Raw genomic sequence first — 20,269 nt, forward strand, 5'->3', positions numbered from 1 at the left:
GGGTTTCAGTTTATGCATTATTTTCCTTATGGAATTCCATCTTGATGATTATATGCCAGGACAATGGTTTTCCAAATCTCCAATTATAGTTTCCCTGCATTTGTTATTGTTGAAGTATCATATTTCTTATCCAATGACTATCTTGGACTATGCTGTCACAGATTATGAGAGTACTAGTAAACAACAACAGTAATATGCTATCTTACGTCGAAAATCACAACCAGGTGATACTATTTGTCTAATTTTGTCTGTTGCTACTAATTATATCATGTTATTATTACTGTAATCTCTTCTTACTGAAAGAAACAGCACAGATCCTGCACATGGTTGAGAAAACATATAATGTTAATATGTTATTATATCATGCTTAGAAACAGCAAACTTCTATTTCACCATAGTGTAATATTCTTTTACCAAGTCACTTTCTGAGAAACTTGACCAATTTGATTAACTGTGTATAGTGCATTTTGCTACTAGCATATGGTAGCCATTTTTATCCTGGCATATTGGGCTTAATCGCAATAAAAGTCTCAATTATTTCACTAGTGATAATTCTTGTATATTGACACTGTACCTCATTTCCTTAAATTTAGAGATTTGTTCAATTATCTCTCTAGGGCATGGTTTTTTCCCTGAACGTACCTTATAATGACATATGTTGGTGCTCTTTTCTTAAGATGCATATTTTGGTGCTCTCTGCTTAGACATTGCTGAATAGCTGGCTGTATCATAATATTGTGAGATTGGTTTGAACAAGGGCATGGGCAGATGTGTAAAACTCATGCTTCATTGTCTTTTGTACTGATACTATGCTTGCGTAATGCATATATGTCCATGAATTTCAGAATCCTAGTTATGTTTTCTGGAATCCTAATCAAATATTTTTGGAATCCTTATGGAGGGACACTCTACGTGGTTTTCTGCATGCTGCTTCTTTACTTTATAGGAATCTTTAGATGTGTATTCATGAAAGCCAAACTGAAACATTTGAGAAATATATTCATTATTTATTTTCTCACCAAACTTTGTGATTAGGTTCTCACATCTAATATTTTGGTACAGTCAATATCAGGGCGGAAATCTTTTGCTGAAATAATTCTTTATGAAGGAAAGTGTTCAAATAGTTCTGTTGACAATGATTTGATTTTCAGGGCTTCCTCATTGCTCAATGTATGACTATCCCTAACTTGTAATTTTAATATTGTATACTTTGATTCATTATTGCACCTCTTAATTTCTTTGGTATAGCCCCTGTAGGAAATGATGAAAAATATTTAGTTTACATCGTCAGTTCTTTGCATTTGGTCAGTTCTTTGCATTTGGTTATGGTAGTGTCATGAACTTAGTTCATGACAGGGAAAACATTAGTTGGAGGTAGGTCGGATGGCAAGAACATGATCAGGTGGCTTCTCATAGCTGCCCCTAACATGTGATACTAATAGATATGCTAACAAACAAGAGATAAGCATTTGATCTGAACTAATTTTAAGATGAGGAAATATCTAGATGAGAAGCATTCTTGCCTTGCTGCGTGGCTGGCCCAGTAACTAGGGATACACATAGGTCGACTCGAGGTCTGACCCATGGTACCCAAGGTGATAAATTACAGGCCGGGTCAAGCTGACCCACGTATCTTTGCTTGACCCATTGACTCATGGAACCTCATGCATTGACCCATTGACCCTGACCCCTTGTGCATTCAGGCGCAGCTTGCAAATCAACGCACAAACCAGCAGATCCCATGCATGCGAGCAAACCAATTGATGCGGCACAGAGAAATGCTTCTGAAAATCTGAGCAGACAAACACAATCCGAGCATATAAACTCATACATAGCAAACCAATTGCTCTGAATTTTTTCACTCAAGAATGGATCTGAATACAATCAGATGAAAATCCCACACTTGACCTATAGCAGATGGAGAACAATCTGCGCGCCTAGCAGTGCCAAATCGATCCATCTGAGCCAACCCTTTCTTCAGTGGTAGCCAGGAACAATGGCGCAGGGCCGAGAACAGCGCAGGGACGAGGTGGTAGGACAAAGCACTGGGAGGTGATGCAGATGGCGGCGACGGCTGAGCATCTGTGCATACTCAGTAGGAGGCAGGTGGGTCGACCCACCTCTATATGGCCATGGTGGGTCGACCCATGCTGACCCATGAAGGCCCTGTTTAGTACCCAAACAAAAATTTTTCACCCTGTCACATCGAATTTTTAGACACATGCATGGAGTATTAAATATGGACAAAAAAAAAACTCATTACACATATTGCATGTAAATTGCGAGACAAATCTTTTAAGCCTAATTGCGCCATGATTTGACAATATGGTGCTAAACATTTGCTAATGACGGATTAATTAGGCTTAATAAATTTGTCTCTCAGTTTACAGGCGGAATCTGTAATTTGTTTTGTTATTAGTCTACGTTTAATACTTAAAATGTGTGTCCGTATATCCGATGTGACATGCCAAAAATTTTCATTCGCGAACTAAACAGGCCTGAAATTTGATGGGTAAACCCATGTGAGTTTGACCCCATATTCCCACGTGCATCCCTACTAGTGACCTGCTACACATAGAGCCCATGCTCCAAGCCTATGACAGTAGCGCACTGCTGTGTGTCAGTGCAGATGGTGAACATTATTGGCCACATGCTGGTCAGGTAAGGTTGCCTGAATTATTTTGGCCAACTTTAATCTTCATAGCCTCAAATCCAACCTAGCTCATCCTCTAAGCAAGCTGTAGCTCAGCTGGACTGGTATGAGATAAGGGACCTCTGTGTTTATAGGCTTTCTGTATTTATTTTATTTTATGACATTCCTTATCATAGGAATTGATGAGCAATAAATTTTACGTTCTGCCAAAAATAATCTTCTTTCACATGTTTCAGATAATCAAACTAATTACTTTTACAACAAGTGGTGGTGCATATCTCAACTTCATTGGAAATGAATTTGCACATCCAAAGGTGAGGTACCTACATTACATTCAGAATTTGATAGCCTTACTTCAATTTCAATTTTGTGAGCTTGATCTCTCATTTTTTGCAGTAGACCTTCTAAGCATTTTTTGTTATTATTTCAGAGAATTGAGTTTCCTATGTCAAGCAATGACTATTCCTTCTGCCTAGCTAATCGGCAATGGGAACTGCTGGACAAGGGTGTCCATAAACATATATTCAACTTTGACAAGGTATGTAATTACAAGTTAGGAGGCAAGGAAAACAGTCTTTGCTGAAAACATGTGACATCTGTTAACATGTAATCTCTGAATCAGTACTATTAGTAGTTCTTCCTTAGCTAGTAAGCATAGTATAGGTCAGTAGAACTTTTTCCTTCTCCAATAAGCTAGACCTGCTAGTAAGTCACGTATGTTTTTCCTTGGTCAGCAAGTCAAGTAGTCTTACACAGTAAGCTTTCTTAGCCAACAAGGTGGTGTTTGAATCTCCTGAAGATGAAGATTAAGTGTTTCACGCAAAATGAGGTGGTAATAACGTGTGATTAATTGAGTTTTAATTATTACAAACTTGAAAAATAGATTAATGTCATATTTTAGAACAACTTTAATATAGAAAGTTTTCGCACAAAACGCACCGTTTAGCAGTTCGAAAAGCGTGCCACTTTTATCCAAAAGTTTATCTAGTTTTTGTTGGAGAAAAGTCTAGTAGCTGCTGCCTCCACATGTACTATATGTATGCCAATATGCAATGCAAGCTAAGCTTTTCAGCAGCACATAATCAGGTTTTCAGCTAGACTTTAGGTTACCAAACATCCAGTTTTATCAGCGGGTCCTAAAATATTTGGATTTGTATAGAGAATCAACACCCTTTATTACAGAAAATGAGCTATACATGTTGACCATAGAGACATTTTTGTGTTTTTGTTGCATTTTCCCCAATAAAACAAGTTCTGAGTTGAAAACTTTTGAACAAAATGGTCTGATTTATTTGTCACAAGCGTCAAGGGTGACCCCCCACACCCCCCCCCCCTAAAAATGCACTGTAGATAGTAGATATTGTACGACTCATAGGGCATAGGAAAAACAAGTCCTGGATGTCCTTTCTGGTTCTTGATACCGAAAATAAGTTTTTAATGAATCTGATGTTTCTTCAGAATTTGTTTTCTATTACAATAACAAAAGAATCTCTTTTATATTTCAACTATTGATGGCTGGCTCAAAACATTGTTGTGCTATGAATGTGAATGATTTGAACTAACACGTACCAATTTCATCCCAGGATATCATGAGCTTAGATGGCAAAGAGAGGCTAATTTCTGGGGGTTCACCCATTGTTCATCACTGTGATGACACTAGCATGGTATGTACATCTTTTGTTAACAGAAGATCAAACCTATTTTACAAACTAATAAAGGTGATGCTTTTTTTGTTCTTTTATTTTGGTAACTTTATCATTTTAATCATAGTATTAATTATAAACATGCATAATGTTGGATTAGGGATAGAGAAAGCAAATGTGTGAACAATTGTACCTTTTAGCCCCAAAAATACAGTATGTTGTCATACCAGTTTAAAAGTAGGCAATATCAGTAGAAGAGAAGCAGAAAGGTGGGGAAACTCTCCCTATACTTAGGCCTTGTTTAGTTTGCGAAAAGAAAATTTTTGGGTGTCACATCGAACCGGATATCGGACATGAATGAAAAAACTAATTTCATAACTCACCTGGAAACCGCGAGACGAATTTATTAAGCCTAATTAATCCGTCATTAGAACATGTGGGTTACTGTAGCACTTATAGCTAATCATGGACTAATTAGGCTCAAAAGATTTGTCTCGCAATTTCCATGCAAATTATGCAATTAGTTTTTCATTTTATCTATATTTAATGCTCCATGCATGTGTTTAAAGATTCGATGTGACGTTTTTGGGAAAAAAATTTTGGAACTAAACAAGGCCTTAAAATGCCCTTTAACAACTATCATCCCTCTAAAATGCGTAGCATATTGCAATACCATTGCATTTGATAGGGTTTCCAATCAACATAAACAATCCGTAGTCCAAATCTTGAAAAATTGAAATTGTTGTTGTTGTGTGCAACTCTTAGAAAAATTTCATGTAGATCTTTTCCACTTCAAAGATTATTGCAGAAACAAACTTGGTGTTATCCTAGTCCATAGATCATAATAAGGTGTTTTACACACTGATTTACTGAGGAGAGTGTTTAACATATGCTCTGCTTTCTTTAAAGCTTCCATCCATAAATTATCTGCTAAACTAGAGTGGGTTAGTATACTCCGTACCAAGTCCATAAGGTTATAAAGTTATACCTTTCAGCTGCTCCATATTATTGAGATTTGTCAGGAATGGAATATTAAACCACTATTCCATTTTCTTCAAGATACTTAGTCAAAGAGCCAGGAATTGTTCGTAAGGTGCATTTTCCAATGACACAATAAAAAACATCAAGGCCTGAAACGGGAACTGAAGCTAAATTCCTTCTCATGGATGGGACATAGAGAACATTATTTAGATGAAGGATGAAGCCGCTTTCCAAACTCAATGAAAGTTATCCAACAACCTATACTTCAGCCTCTTGACCATTAGCGACTCTAAGCCCCCCACCCCCGCCCCCCCCCCCCCCCCCCCCCCCCCCCCCCGGTGTTCACCATTAGTGACTGTAAGCTCTCTCGGGCCCCCTTGTTATGGTCCTTATTGAATGAAATGCGTGCATAGAGTTAGGGACATGCACAGCAGCACTGGAATCAACCCACCATGACAAGTGGAAAACCAGTATAGCAATATACCGAGTAAATTGCATCGTTGGTACACGAACTTGTTAGGTGGGTTTAATCTAGTACACGGACTTGTAAAATGCTCATTTTGGTGCATAAACCTGTCTGGTGCGTGCGGAGGAAGGCGAAAATGACACTACATTGCTAATCTTATTGATTTAGGGCATATATCTGAGAAGGTTGCTATTAGATATACACCTCTTCAATAAAAAATAGAATATGATATAGTGATACTAGAAAATGATTAAAAAAACGAGCAATGGTATAAAGGTTAGAAATATATGAAATTCATCATTTCCATGGTGAAGAATAAAGTAGAGACCAAATTTATAAATATTGAATGTCCTATGCATACTCACTACACGTGTGTATGCCACATCCTAATCAACATCACTTCATAAAATTAACATTATCAAGTTATTTTGGTTATCATTCGCACGAACTAGACAAGTTCGTGTACTGAAACGAGCATTTTACAAGTTTATGTACTAAATTGTACCTACCTAATAAGTTTGTGTACCACCAATACAATTTACTCGCAATATACCATTACCCTTCTTGGGGAGCCACTGATGGAAGCCAGCGCAATCCTTATTGCAGAAGCGACAGGTCATGACAGTTAGGTGTGGCGGGAGACAGGTCATGACAGTTAGGTGTGACAGTTAGCTAATATGTGTTTTTAGCCATATGATTTTGTGGCATTTCTTTGCATGGGTGGCTGGCAGGTCAGCAAAGTGGCTGCCCTACTTGCACCTATAGCATCAAGTGGGATGCCCACGACCCTGCAGGTGTGCAGCCGTGTATGTATGAACTTGAACATGTCGGATTGTTGAAGCGACTAGTTAGCATGCACGTGCAAGGCACGTTTTGACATATACTTTACTAACGATTACAAAAGTAGAGCAATGAGTGTGGCCATTTTCTATGCAGTACCCTCCATATGAATTCTCCGTAATAACAGAGTTTCATTTCTACGCTTCCAAGTAAATTCTTCATGATAAAGAGAGTTTCGTAGTCACTCCATTCTAAACTCCAACAAGATATAAAATTTTTCTCGATTTCCGTTAGTATGTTCTTTAAACTGCTAAACAGTGTGTTTCGTGCGAAAACTTTCTACATAAAAGTTGTTATAAAAAAATAAATAAATCCATTTTTTAAATTTTTTATAATTAAATTTTAATTAATCATATGCTAATGACTTGTCTTGTTTTGGTTGCGCATTTAATCTTCATCCTTGTTGAAGAATCGAATGGGACCTAAGGTTTCATACAAAGATGCATCCACGCCAAAGAATCACATCATCATGGTTAAGAATGCATCCCCCACATCATCATATCTTATGGTTAAGAATGTAAACTGTTCAGGGGAAACGGGTGTTGTCAGTGTGTTGGTAAACATGAAAATCAGGAAGCATAGAGCATAAAGGTTTGAGTTTCAACAAAGTTAGCTCAATAATTTTGCTATAACAGTGAGCGTAAGCTTCAATTTTTCATGTGAACTTATACAGTCAATTGGATGATAGGCAGTTAAACAAATTATCCATGCCGGGATTAGATTAAAAAAATCACCATATACTGCTCTGTCTCACTGCAATGATTAGTCATACAATATATGATAGATGCATTTTTCACACATAAGTACCAGCAAATATTACAGTGGAACTGGCCGAAGTGCTAAACATATCGTGCATGTCAGATTATGATGCATTCTAATATGATAGGAAGTGAACATATGAGTAGTAAACTTGCTTGCATATGCCTACAATGTTGCCACTGAGTTCAGGGAAAAATAAACGTTTCAGTTAGGATGAAATGATCAGAAAAAAAAAACCCTAAACAAAGGAAAGATCAACAAACATTGAATGTTGGAACGGTGTTGCCCACTGTAGGTTGTTATGCTTTCTCGACCTCACCAAATAGACCTAGAACGTAACAATGCTTTGCTCCCTATCCAGGAAAGCCAGAGAAGTAATATAATCCAACATCTCTAATTGTGCCAAGAGATTGCCTTGGACCTGGCACACATGGAAGGATAGTAAATGGAGTATTAATCCCTACAGATATAGGTTGTTTGCAGCAATTGAAGCCTCACATCATACTACATTTGAAGTCCCACCGACCTACATATGTAATCACAGCCAGAGAAAGATAAAAAGGCTAAAATAATAATAAGCAACACTTGCTTAATAGACCGCAGACACTGGAGTTTCCAAACATGGTAGCTTCCTTACTTGAAACAACATCTACATGAACTAAAATTGAAAGTTCTAACAAAGAGAATTGTTCAAGACTTGAATTGTATACCTGTAGAATGATTGAGTGCTCACAAGTCATAGGAGAGTCACTATACAATTTAATTAATACCTGCAGGATATAGTACTATAGTAGATCATATGCTTTCGAGACAATTACTTCTAAAAGCAGAGAGAAGATATCGATACTTTCTGAACATTATGAGATATATAAGATATGTTTCTTAACATAGATAGATTTCTCCAAGTGAGCCACCATTTAACCTTGAGTATCAATCAATCTACACAACGCATTGTATAAGTCAGCCTAAGAACTTAGGAGATTAACATGCCCTAAAATTAATGGAGAGATAACTACCGTAGCATTACTTTTTTCTACAAAAGAATAACAAATATGACCTTCTTTTCTCAGCATCAGCACTACACAGAACAAAAATAGTTTGAAGAAAATAGGTAAAACAATAAATCTGATCTCCTGTTCTATAAGCTGAATTCACCCAAAATTACTGCAAAAGATGAACATCATCATCATCTAGTGCATTCAGTATAAGTTTCATTATTCAAAAAAAAGAGAGATAAAGATGTAAATATTTGTACAATATACAATTTAAATGATAATCGTACTGAAATTCAAAAGACCACAATTTCATCATTTATGTTCCCACACCTAAAAAAACAAATTATCAGATTTTTCAAATCTGCTAGCTCATATTATGCTTAAAGTGATACAATATTGAACAAAGATCCAATGAAATGAGTTGTGCATGCCCAATATGTTGTGGCAACACACTGCTACATTCAAGCAGTAATATTTTATTTAGAAGAGCAAAGAACAGGGGAGACTGGGAAATTTTCATAGCATGAAACTTTGTAACACTTGAGATGCACCCTAAATTTTTTCTCACTAAAAAAAGTTTCAGTGTATCATCTCAGCTCTGAAATTAACCAATACTTGATGTTAAATTAACATACCTGTGTAAGCATCAGAAAGCATAAAAGCTATGGTAGTTATTCATTCATGTATTTCTAGAGCATTTATTTAGAGCAGGAAAAGTGCCCATATGTTATTTAATTAGCATTTCACATTTTCAAAATTCAAATTTTTAGTATCGAATTACAAAATATAAGCACATAATCTTACTGTCATCACCAAAGTGTTCCTCTCCACTTAACTTTTTGTATATACCAGTATAGTGTGGTGCAATTGCAGTAAATAGTTTTATTGTTAGCAAGCTAAAGCAGAGGATGCAACAGCAATTATTTTATTATAGAGCCAGAAGCCACAATATAATTCTAAAACCTAATTTGGACACAATGTATTTTTGCTCTAGCATAAAGAGGATGAACAATTCACCTCATTGTCGATATTGTTGTAGTCCACTCATTTCCATTAGACAAACCAATTGAATGGCATTCATTCGGTTCCTGTGACACCACAATCAGAATGTGGGCATGTATGTGGTTTTAGTTTAATTCAGCAGAGAGGAAAATCATATGTATACATTACCAGAAGTTAGCAATTGAAGACCTTCCAAAATCTAAGATGAAAACCAATGGGTACATCTGAGATGCAATCCAATGGGTAAATCTGAGATTAAAAAATGAAAGTTAATCAGAGCCCATTATCCATATCAAAACCATTCTGGACTTTGGTGAAGTTATAAAGGAAAATATAATTTCAGCTGGAATCCAGCAATATATTATAAGGAATGACATGCATCTTTTTTATTATGATTGACAGAGGGAGAAATCAGTGTACGATATTGTATACTTAACTAAAAATCAAAGGTCAGCTAATTAAAAAATATAACCAAAACATTCATGCAGATTTATACCGTTGGACTCAATACTTCAGCATTTTGGTAATCAGAATCTGGGTATGTATACTGGCTAAATGAAATCTGAGGGATCAAGCGGACTGTAAACCTCCACATGAAATCTGCCATTGGCTTACAACAAATTCAGATAGAAATGAAATCAGAATAATATTTGTGCTTACCTTCCAAATCCATCTTGAAATCAGCATAATATTTGTGCTTACCTTCCAAATCCATCTCTTCTAACATCAGTGCTTTCAGAATGTGTCTGGTAGGAGAGCTCTTTTGATATTAATGTAGAAATTGATAATATCCCAGAAGAGAATTGGTAGCCCAAACTGAGTCTGCTAACATTGATTCGTAGCCCAAACTGAGTCTCCTACCAGTGAGAATCAATAGCCCACACCTTTCAGAAACCCGCTGCATATGAAAGTCTAAATCTCACAACAAATGAGCAAGTTCTGACATCGATGCCCAATCAACATCGAAGGTATACACAAAATTGCAGCTAACTCATGGGGAATAGCTCAGGACCAGTAGGCATGGGGACTGGGGAGTCTCGTGAATCCCTTCGACACCAGGCACCCCTCCACAGCGCCACCCCTCATCCACTTCGTCAGCGCTAGAGGGTTTTGTCACATCATGAGACAGCAGTGGCAGCGGAAAAGCGGAACAGCGATTCGGCCGAGGGCGACCGGCGCGACATCTTCACATGGTGGCGGCGGAGAGCAACCTAGGATGTGGCAGAGTTGGATGCGGTGATGAGGGGGCGCAACGGGGTGGACGCCTCATGACGATGGTGGCGCAGTGGAGGCGGTGATGGGTCCGACGTCCCAGCATTAGGGAAGGTCCCTCACAAGGCACCATCGTGAGACAACGGCGGCGGCAGCGGCGGCAAGGGAAGAGTGAGGACGACAGTGGGGGATCGGCGGAGGCGACGGAGGTGGGAAAGGAGCTCCGTGTCGCAGCGTGGCACACGGGATTTGGAGGATGCGGGGCAGCGGTAGGAGTCATCAAGGAGCGAGCGCGCAGAGTTATCGTGCGGGGGCGAGGGTGTGGGCGGAAAGTGTGGTGGAGAGGATAAGGTCGCCGAGGATGGAATCGGATTGATGGATGAGATTATTTGGCTTAACGGATGGATGGTAGGGATTGATCTAGTTGATTTGGCCTGTAGGATTGGAGGGGTACAACTCCTCCTTTTTATATTAGTATAGATGTGGGGTGCTCACGCGATGTGGGAGCCTCATGAACTCTGTTTGTGCTGTCATGAAGGACAAAGAGTTCCCCTAGTTCAACATGGGTGTTGGTAGAAGCTGCTATCCTGCAGATAGTGACACACTGCTGGTAGCGGCTGATTTTTCTCCCTGATTTTTCTCCCTTGATATTGAGTTGACGGGGTTAAATTGGACTATTTTCCTTATCTGAACCGGTCTTTGTACTTGAAGGGGTAGAATACTGTCTCACAGGGGATTAAGTAGACTATTTCCTCGTTTCAACAAAGTATCAATATTCTGATCCACGTAGGCACCTGAACTGACCGCCTGATGGGGCTTATCACATAAGGGTTAAGTACACATGTTGCAGAGGGAACAAAAGGGAAAAATATTGTACTCTTGAGTTAAATCATGTTATGTCTGCATTCAGTTCCTTTTTTTTACTTCGGTGTTAATTATAGTACTCATATTGCAGATCATATATTTTACTAGAGGACCTTTCCTTTTTGTTTTCAATTTCAATCCTGACGCCTCCTATCAGCTCTATTCTGTTGGTGTGGATGAAGCTGGTGAATATCAGGTAACTAATGCTGTTTGTATGAACTTATTCTTTTGTAAATATGCAAGTGGCAGGCACATATAAAAATGTTGGAGCACCTGACACTTTGATAAATAAAATGAATATGTAAAAATGTAAAAACTACTCGTAGTGATATTTTTACCAAAATACTCTCTTTTTTTTTACCAAAATACTGCAGGTGAATTTCTACTTTTGTTTCTCCTCACTAGTTTTCGGTTTAAAAATGTATTTTTTTTCCTCGAAAAAGCAGGAGAGCTGCATTTCATTTCACTAAGGGGAAGAAAAAAACAATACAAAAACACAACACAAAGAAAAGCAAAAAAAAAAAAAAAAATTACAAAGTAGGAGTACCCGAGCCCTCCTACCGAGACCCACACATACTAGACTACCCGGGGAACTTAGTTGCCTAGGTTAGCCGTCCCACTCAGGAGCTTTTGAAGGCAAGAAGCTCCAGCAACACCCCAAAGATGGCCCTCGTTTTCTATCACTTGCAAGACTGTTGCTACTCTAGGATTGGCGTCGTTGAAAATGCAGTCGTTGCGGTGCTTCCAAATCTCCCAAGCTAGTAAGGTTACCAAGGACTTGATCCCTTTCCTCACCTCCTTCAGCCGGTTCTTGGTTGCTTGGCTCCACCACCTCAGAAAGCGGTCGGTAGAGGGCTGAGGCGCAGCCTCGGCTAACCCTAGTCTCAAGAAGATTGCCATCCAAACTTGGCGAGAAAAAACACAAGAGATCAAAATGTGTTGGATGGATTCTTCACTTTGATCACAAAGGGGACAGATCACTGAGTGTTGCAGCCCATTTCAAAAATGTAATTACATAGGGTGACAAGAGAAACTCTATCAACTCTTAATTTTCTACTTCTTGTACTTCTTGGTTTTGTGCTTCATATTTTTTGTTATTTGCACCCAAATGATAATTTGCTGTTTACATTTGTCAGTTGAAACTAATTGACATGGGATAGAAGTGTGTGAAAGGACTAAATGCTTATAATCTAGGCTTGATGCATACATCAGAAAACTTTGCCATGATAGTTAATGACTTGATGCTTTAAATCCTGAACAGTTTGTTTCATGCCTCGAGAAAATCTTGAAATTTTTATTAGCTCATTACTAATGCTGAGAATAAGAACAACTATTAGATTCTTGAAGTACTTGAGTCTGAATTTATTGAACAATTGCGGGTGTGGATTTTCAGAACCAGCAATGGCATGTATTTTATATCTGTTTGCTCTTTAGAGTTGTGTTCCCAGCACTGAAGTTATTGTGCTTCTATCATTTGGCCAGCTTATATTGAACACAGATGAAACTAAATATGGTGGACGTGGGGAGCTGACGAGCAATCAATATATGAAAAGAACCAGTGACAATAGGTGCTGTTTTTCAGTTTTCATATGATATACATTGTGAGTTTATTATTTTATCTGGAGGTATCCATATTTTGCAATCAAATAAGCATTGTTACTTTCATATAGGGTTGGTGGTTGCCGCAACTCCTTGGAATTGACATTACCATCTAGGAGTGCTCAGGTGGGTGGGTGTAAAGATATGTGATGCCAGAACTCCTTGGAGTTGGTTGTTGCCACAGCTCCATTACAACAGATATGCTTCTCTTTTAAAAGAATACACACGCTTGCAGGTATTCAAGTTGGTCCGAATTTTGAGAATTTAGATTCTCAAGGATGAGCATTGTTGATAGACCAAGCAATTCGGGTCCTCAGAAGACGGAACTTCTCTGTTAATATCTGAACTCTTGCAAACTTAAAGATTCGCATGGCAAAAACTGAGGTAATGGGTACTTGCGGTCTTTTCCCCATGTAATTATGATCTGCATTGATAGGTTTATTAACAATGCATTTTACTGCAAACCTCATCCCAGTGACATGGAAACTCACTTATGTTTTCATATGCCCTTTTTGACTGAATGCAATTCTGACCTTAGCTTTGTCTTAAAGAGAATAAAAGAAAGTAAAACATTTTTTTTTCATATTCGAGCATATTTATCCTATCGTCCACAGACTGGAGATGCTTTGCACAGTGCAATGGTAGGTATGTCAAAAAATTTTGCACATGCAGACTCCTAGACAGACAAAAAAAATACAACTAGAACAGTTCACGTCAGTTACACACTTAACTACATGACTGCTACCTCCGTCTCAAAATAAGTGCACTCGTGGGAATACGTGTCCAACATTTGACCGTCCGTCTTATTTGAAAAAAATTATAAAGAAATTTTAAAAAATTAGTCGCACATAAAGTAATATTCATGTTTTATCATCTAATAACAATAAAAATACTAATCATAAAAGAAAATCAAATAAGACGAACGATCAAACGTTGGACATGAATAGTGCAAAACCGCACTTATTTTGGGACGGAGGGAGTATAGTCCCGTTCTTTTCTCTAACATGAGTTGGAGATTAAGATTTTCGTGGCACGCGTTTCAAACTGCTAAATGGTGTGTTTCGTGCGAAAACTTTCTATATGAAAGTTGCCCTAAAATATCATATTAATCTATTTTTCAAGTTTGTAATAATTAAAACTCAATTAATTATACGCTAATACCACCCCGTTATACGTAATAAACATAATCTTCATCTTAATCTTCAGGGGAAAAGAACACCACCGTAGTGAGAGGATCCTTCAGGTATGAATGTCCATGCAGATGCAGATTGTTGGGTTGATGTTCGACGTCTCTGATTTGACCTTCTGTTGTGGTACAATATGAAGTATTGCAGTATTTATTTAGACCTCAAATTGCCTGTTCTGCTCACTCGTGTACCTTGATTCCATGCCTAGTGTGGGCGTGGCACCGTGGCTAGTTTAATCAAGGATGCTATAGAGTATATAGACTCATAGCTCCACAGTGAAACGCTCATAAGGAGTGCTATTGAAACTAATAAGGCTTTGTTTGTTCCAGCTGGGAACCTCGTAAGGAGTGCTATTGAAACTAATAAGGCTTCGTTTATTCCAGCTGGTTCCCAGCTCCTTTGCCCTCATTTTCTCTGTGCACGTTTTCCAAACTGCTAAATGGTGTTTTTTTTTGCAAAAGTTTATATATGAAAGTTGCTTAAAAAAATCATATTGGTCCAATTTTTTTTAAAAAATAACTAATACTTAATTAATCATGCGCTAATGGATCGTTCCGTTTTCGGTGCGTACTGTTCGTGTTGGGTACACAGGCTAACGAACGTAGCGTAAATATAGGCCAACTTGTCATCCACACCAGAATAGATAGCGCTGTCCAAAGAAACCTGTTAGAGCATCTTCAATAGATTGGCTATTTTAGACTCTCCAAATGCCCATTTAGCCAATTGGCCAAAAATTTAGAGTCATATTTGCCTTTTACTCTAACAGTCTCTCCATCCCACTCTCCAATCTTTCAGTGGGTCCCACATGTTAGTCTCTTACTTTTTTTTCCTTCCCTCTATCTTCCCCTTTTCGTGAGCCGCCGGCGTGCGGACGAGGCGTCCGTGGGAGGTGGTCGACGGAGGGGGCCGCCGTGCAGGGACGAGGAGTCAGACGGCGCTAGAGATGCGAGAGACGTGGCGGCGGACACGATGATGTCGGCGGACGCGGTGACGTTGGCGGCATCGCTGGCCGGGCCTTCTCTAGCGCGCACGAGCGAGCACCTCCGGAGGCCGGATATGCCGCCCACGGCGCCTCCCACCACCAGCGCGCTTCTCTCCGTCGCCGTGCACGCGGGCCCGCTCGGCACCGGACCTGCCACGCGCGGCCCTCCCGGCGCCAGATCCGCCGTCGTTGTCATCGAGCCGCCGCCACCACTCCTCCTCGTCGTCGATGAACTACCCCTTCTCGTCGCCGAGCCGCCGCTGCCACTCATCTTCCTCCTCGTCGTTGACGAGCCGCCGCCGCCGCCGCCGCCGCCGCTGCCGCTCATCTTCCTCGTCATCGGCGAGCCGCCGTCGCCGCTCCCGCTTCCTGCATCCTCCGCTCGGGCTGAGACGAGGCCGGCAATGGATGCCACCACCGCTGCATGCGCTCGGCAATGGAGGATGTGCGTGGAGAGAGAGGGAAACCGGCGTGGGTCCCCTGGATAGCTAGCCGGCTTGGCTGGCCAAGTTTGGCCAGTGAGGGAGGCAGTTTAGCTAGTCAAATGGCTTAGCCATTCAAATAGCTAGTCTGTTGGAGTACAATTTTTGTTCAAAATTACCAAATTTTAACTTGTAAAGTGAGATAGCAATGCTCTTGGAGATGCTCTTAGTGGAGGAAGGCCTCCTATGGATAAGAGGTATAGAGCTAAAGAATACTACAACTCTGGTACAAGCAGACAATGATAAGTTCGAAAGTAAGCTGTGGTACAAAAAGTTTTTGTTTTGGTAAGAACATATAACTTTAACAGCATATGGCATGAATATCTAATTCAAAACTTCTTTGACCTGCCAAGTTTCTCCTTTTGTGATCTTCAGATTATGTACAAATACAGCGAATTTTGACTGTTTGAGTCCTACAATAGCGTTAACAAGTTGTACTTAAGTTCAGCTTGTTTCACCATCTCCGGTTTGCGGTGCCTTTTTAAGCTTCATATGTTGCAGCTGCGATGTAGAATGTTTTCTCATATGTGCTACCATTAATTTTGACATTTTCCGCAGGCCCAATTTTGTTGCATTGCCTTCTTGACATTATTTCAGTTTTGTGCAATGGTACTTTTGCATTGATTTTGGTGCTACATTTCTACCCAATGTTGTTTTATGGTACTACCTATAAATGTGCCGTCAGCTGTAAGAAACTTCTCCACTAAGTAAAAGAAAAGACGCGAATATTAGGGAAGAACCTAATATAAAAAAAAATTAGAAGGGCTCAGCTGTAAAAAACTTCTCCACTAAGTAAAAGAAAAGACACGAATATTAGGGAAGAACCTAATATAAAACAAAATAGAAGGGGTAAGGCTTCGAACCCAGGTCGTCTAGCCTACCATCTTGTGGAGCTAGCCGGAAGACCCCTGGGTGTTTCGAGTAAAAGAAAAGAAAAAACTCACAACTGTTAATATACTCTCCTCTCTCTCTCTACTTTGTTCTTTTGAACTCCATAATTTAGAGAAATTCTATGCCGAAGTTTCTATCAGCAAGATTTATGTTTCCTTTGAACTATGTTCAATTTCCTTTATCACCATGCTCTTTGATATTTATGGTTGCTCTTCTGGGAGTGGGATTAAATTCATATGGAAATGGAACATTCATATTGTACCATATTGTTAGATTAATCCTACCAACTCCTGCGAGCTGGCCTCCCCCTATGTATGTATAAAAGGAGGACCAGTGTCTCTAAGAAGAAGGTTCTAAGTTACATTCAAGCCACATCCAAGGGTGAGTGCACCCCTTGGCGTTCAAAACATCTAAGAACACATTGTAAACTTCATCATTTAACATTTAATGAAAAACACAGGAGTAGAGCATGCTCTCAAGCGGCCTGAACCTATATATACATTTCAACATTCTCTCGCGTGACCCTAACACAAGCTTTGGGGATGGGGGGGGGGTGGGGGTTTGGGGGTGGGGTTATAGGTGGTGGTGGTGCTGTTAAAAATGTGAAATATGTCCGGCCAAGCAGCGCCGCAACCCCATCGCCTGTCTCATCTCGTTCTGTGACTTCCATCCAGACGCACGCACGCCCCATCCTCTCCTTGCTTGATCCGTGCACCTCAAGGAACAAGCGCTGCTGTTGCCCCACACGCTGGCCCCTCGGAGGACAGCAATTCCCATGATTACAATGGCATTAGCTCTGTTACAGCGAGCGCCTCCCCTGGTTGGAAGTGAGGGTTGTTTTGGCTTGTAACCATATCAAAAGTTTGGTAGTGCTGTATTGTTGCAACTCATTTAAATTGGCAAGGTTTGGTCTCGATTCAAATAGCTAGCAAGTACTATTTAGAACTACTTCCTCTGTTTTACAATATAAGTCATTCTAACATTTTCCACATTCTTAGTGATGTTAATGAATCTAAATTGATATATATGTCTAGATTCATTAACATCAATATGAATGTGGAAAATGCTAGAATGACTTACATTATGAAATGGAGGGAGTACCTAATAATTGGTAGGGCAAGAATCGGCCTTAATGGCTTAATCCAATCAGGCCATGAACCTCTCTTTTCTGAAAATGGCATGGCACTGTTTATTTGGCCTTCAATATGATCAGAGTTTATCACACGCACTGTTTCCGATTTGTTCCAGTGCTTGCACTTCAGCGGTGTTTGTCTCAGATTCTTTGTTTATGGGAAAGCAGAAAGATGGTGAACTTAGCTATCAATGCAAACGGAACACATATTAGAACATGATGAAGGGAATTGTGAAGCAGCGTCTCTCTCCAGCACGATACAAAACACCTGATCATGCTTTCCACGCAATGCAAAAACCAAAATTTCACTACTACAGATGTTGGCCCCCGTTTTATAACACCGGAAACCACATATATTGGTACACACATTCATAGCCAGTACAAAACAAATATCAAAATGAATTTAGTCAAAGAATTAGGACACGCCTAGGGATCGGGCGCTCGATCCGGAGGACAAAAAATCGGGCGCCCGTCCCAGCCATCCCATCCAGAGAGAACATCAGAGTCCTCACAGCTCTGAATTAGGACAACATGCACGCACGAAAATATTATTTGTAGTACTTGCATGCACAAAACAAATTACCTTTTCTCTCAAATTTTTTAAATGTGTCAAGTTTTTTAAACAAACTTTAAACTACATGTTCTCTCAAATTACTTATCCAATTCATGATCCAATTGCACCACTAAATTCATTGTAATTAAATCTTTAAAACAAGACTAAACATGGCTATAATCTGATGAAAAAAATGTTTAGCTTTATTAATGAATTGTTTTTAATGTTGCACCTATATCATTTAAATGTTTCATGTAGTATTCATATGATGTTTCACTTTTTAATTTGTAATAATTTGTAAATGTTGCACATGTTCTTCTAGGAATGTTTTAGCATGTACTTTATAATATTTTAATAATTATAACTCCACCAAGTAGATCGGAATCGTTTCACTAAGTAGATCGAAAATGTTTCAGTCTTGTAAAAAAAGCTGAAACCCAACCAAATCACCTCATAAAACATTTTACTATAACGTAGTGAAACAACAGTTTCCGAAAGAACCAGACGATGTTTCACCCTATATAAAAATAATGTTTCAGCAAATAGTGAATAGATGTTTCAATTATTAAAGACAGTGAAACGTGGTCAGATCGCTAGATGAAACAATTTGGTTCAATGTAATCCATTGCAACACTTAAACCCCGTGTACATCAACAAAACATTTTCAGCTTTTCAAACGATTGAAACATTTTCGATCTACTTAGTGAAATAGTTCTGATCTACTTGGTGGAACTGCGTGCAACATTTAAAAATAATTCAATAATAAGCTAAATATTTTTTTCATCGGATTATATCCATGTGTGGTCTTGTTTTAAAGATTTAATTGCAACGGATTTAATGGTGTAATCGGATCAGGGTTTGGATAAATAATTTAAGAGAAAAAATAGTTTAAAGTTCGCTTAGTAAGTTTGCATGACGTCATCATGATGCTAGGGGCAGAGGTTGCATGGCATAGGAGGCACCAGGGCTGCGGCGTGCAGCGTGATAGCAGTGCTGGGAGGGGAGCCCGATTTTTCTATGGCTGGATCGGACGCCCGGGCGCCATCATTTTCGAAAGAATTAGTACCTTTACAAGGATCAATATGGTCTTGTCCTACTCCCTTGTCCTCCTCCCTCCGTTTCAGGTTACAAGACGTATTGACTTTAGTCAAAGTTAAACTGTTTTAAGTTTGACTAAGTTTGTAGAAAAAGGTTGTAACATTTTCAACCCAATATAAATTTATTATGAAAATATATTCAATTATCGATTTGATGAAACTAAATTAGTATTATAAATATTACTATATTTGTCTATAAAATTAGTCAAACTTAAAACAGTTTAACTTAGACCAAAATCAAAACGTCTTATAACCTGGAACGGAGGGAGTATTAGATAAACAACAACGCAAACCAAAATAGTAGTAGGCCTAAGTGACATGCCCATAGGCACTTGACTAGACCTAGTTTTCGATAAGCACTTCGATCATCTGCTAAGTATGCCAGCAAGCTAGCAGAGTCTTCCTCTTCTCCTGCTTTCATGTCTAAAACAGGAGAAAATAGCAACGGTGAGTACATAGAGTACTCACAAGCCACCACAACAACATGATTAATGCAAATAGGGTTAAAGGAAGTCCAAGGTTCATTTGCACAAAGCTAATTTTCGTAAATATTTTTACAATCCTATGACCTAGCCATCTATTATTTCTATAAAGCTAATGCCCACTAAACAACTAAAGCTCAACATACAAATATAGTATTTATTAGAACTCCTAAAACCTACATATAAGCATGCCACATCAACTCATTAAGCACATAAAGCTCCACGTGCAAGCATATAGTAATTATATCTACAATTTATTTCATAAAAAACTAAACATACACATGCTAAATCATCATTCTCAAATCATTTTCATAATATTTCAATCAAAATCGTTTCATTATTTCTCCAATATGTAACATATATCCTGTAGCAAAGCATGGGTCATCATCTAGTTTTAACTTAAAAACAACATCAAGTTTTCTTGTTTAACCATTCATTGAGTGCACTTC

The 20,269-nt window shown here is 38.9% G+C and overlaps 1 protein-coding gene across 4 annotated transcripts in view; it reads left to right on the forward strand.

Moving 5' to 3' along the window:
* Positions 1-14,609, forward strand: part of LOC4341008 (1,4-alpha-glucan-branching enzyme 3, chloroplastic/amyloplastic) — a 29,834-nt gene extending 15,225 nt beyond the window's left edge. For 2 of the 4 annotated variants that reach the window (XM_015788862.3, XM_015788863.3), the window contains exons 13-22: positions 162-224; positions 1,063-1,170; positions 2,890-2,967; positions 3,084-3,191; positions 4,237-4,317; positions 11,507-11,611; positions 12,898-12,983; positions 13,086-13,140; positions 13,250-13,398; positions 14,221-14,609. In XM_015788862.3, coding sequence (XP_015644348.1) covers positions 162-224; positions 1,063-1,170; positions 2,890-2,967; positions 3,084-3,191; positions 4,237-4,317; positions 11,507-11,611; positions 12,898-12,983; positions 13,086-13,140; positions 13,250-13,282 — 717 coding nt within the window. In that variant the 3' untranslated portion in view covers positions 13,283-13,398; positions 14,221-14,609. Of the gene's footprint in view, positions 1-161; positions 225-1,062; positions 1,171-2,889; positions 2,973-3,083; positions 3,192-4,236; positions 4,318-11,506; positions 11,612-12,897; positions 12,984-13,085; positions 13,141-13,249; positions 13,399-14,220 lie in introns of all 4 variants that reach the window. The other 2 variants (XM_026026329.2, XM_015788864.3) reach the window with 2 other exon arrangements.
* Positions 14,610-20,269: the final 5,660 nt, after the last annotated feature.

Source organism: Oryza sativa, chromosome 6 (genome assembly GCF_034140825.1).
Source record: "Oryza sativa Japonica Group chromosome 6, ASM3414082v1".
NCBI lineage: Eukaryota > Viridiplantae > Streptophyta > Magnoliopsida > Poales > Poaceae > Oryza > Oryza sativa.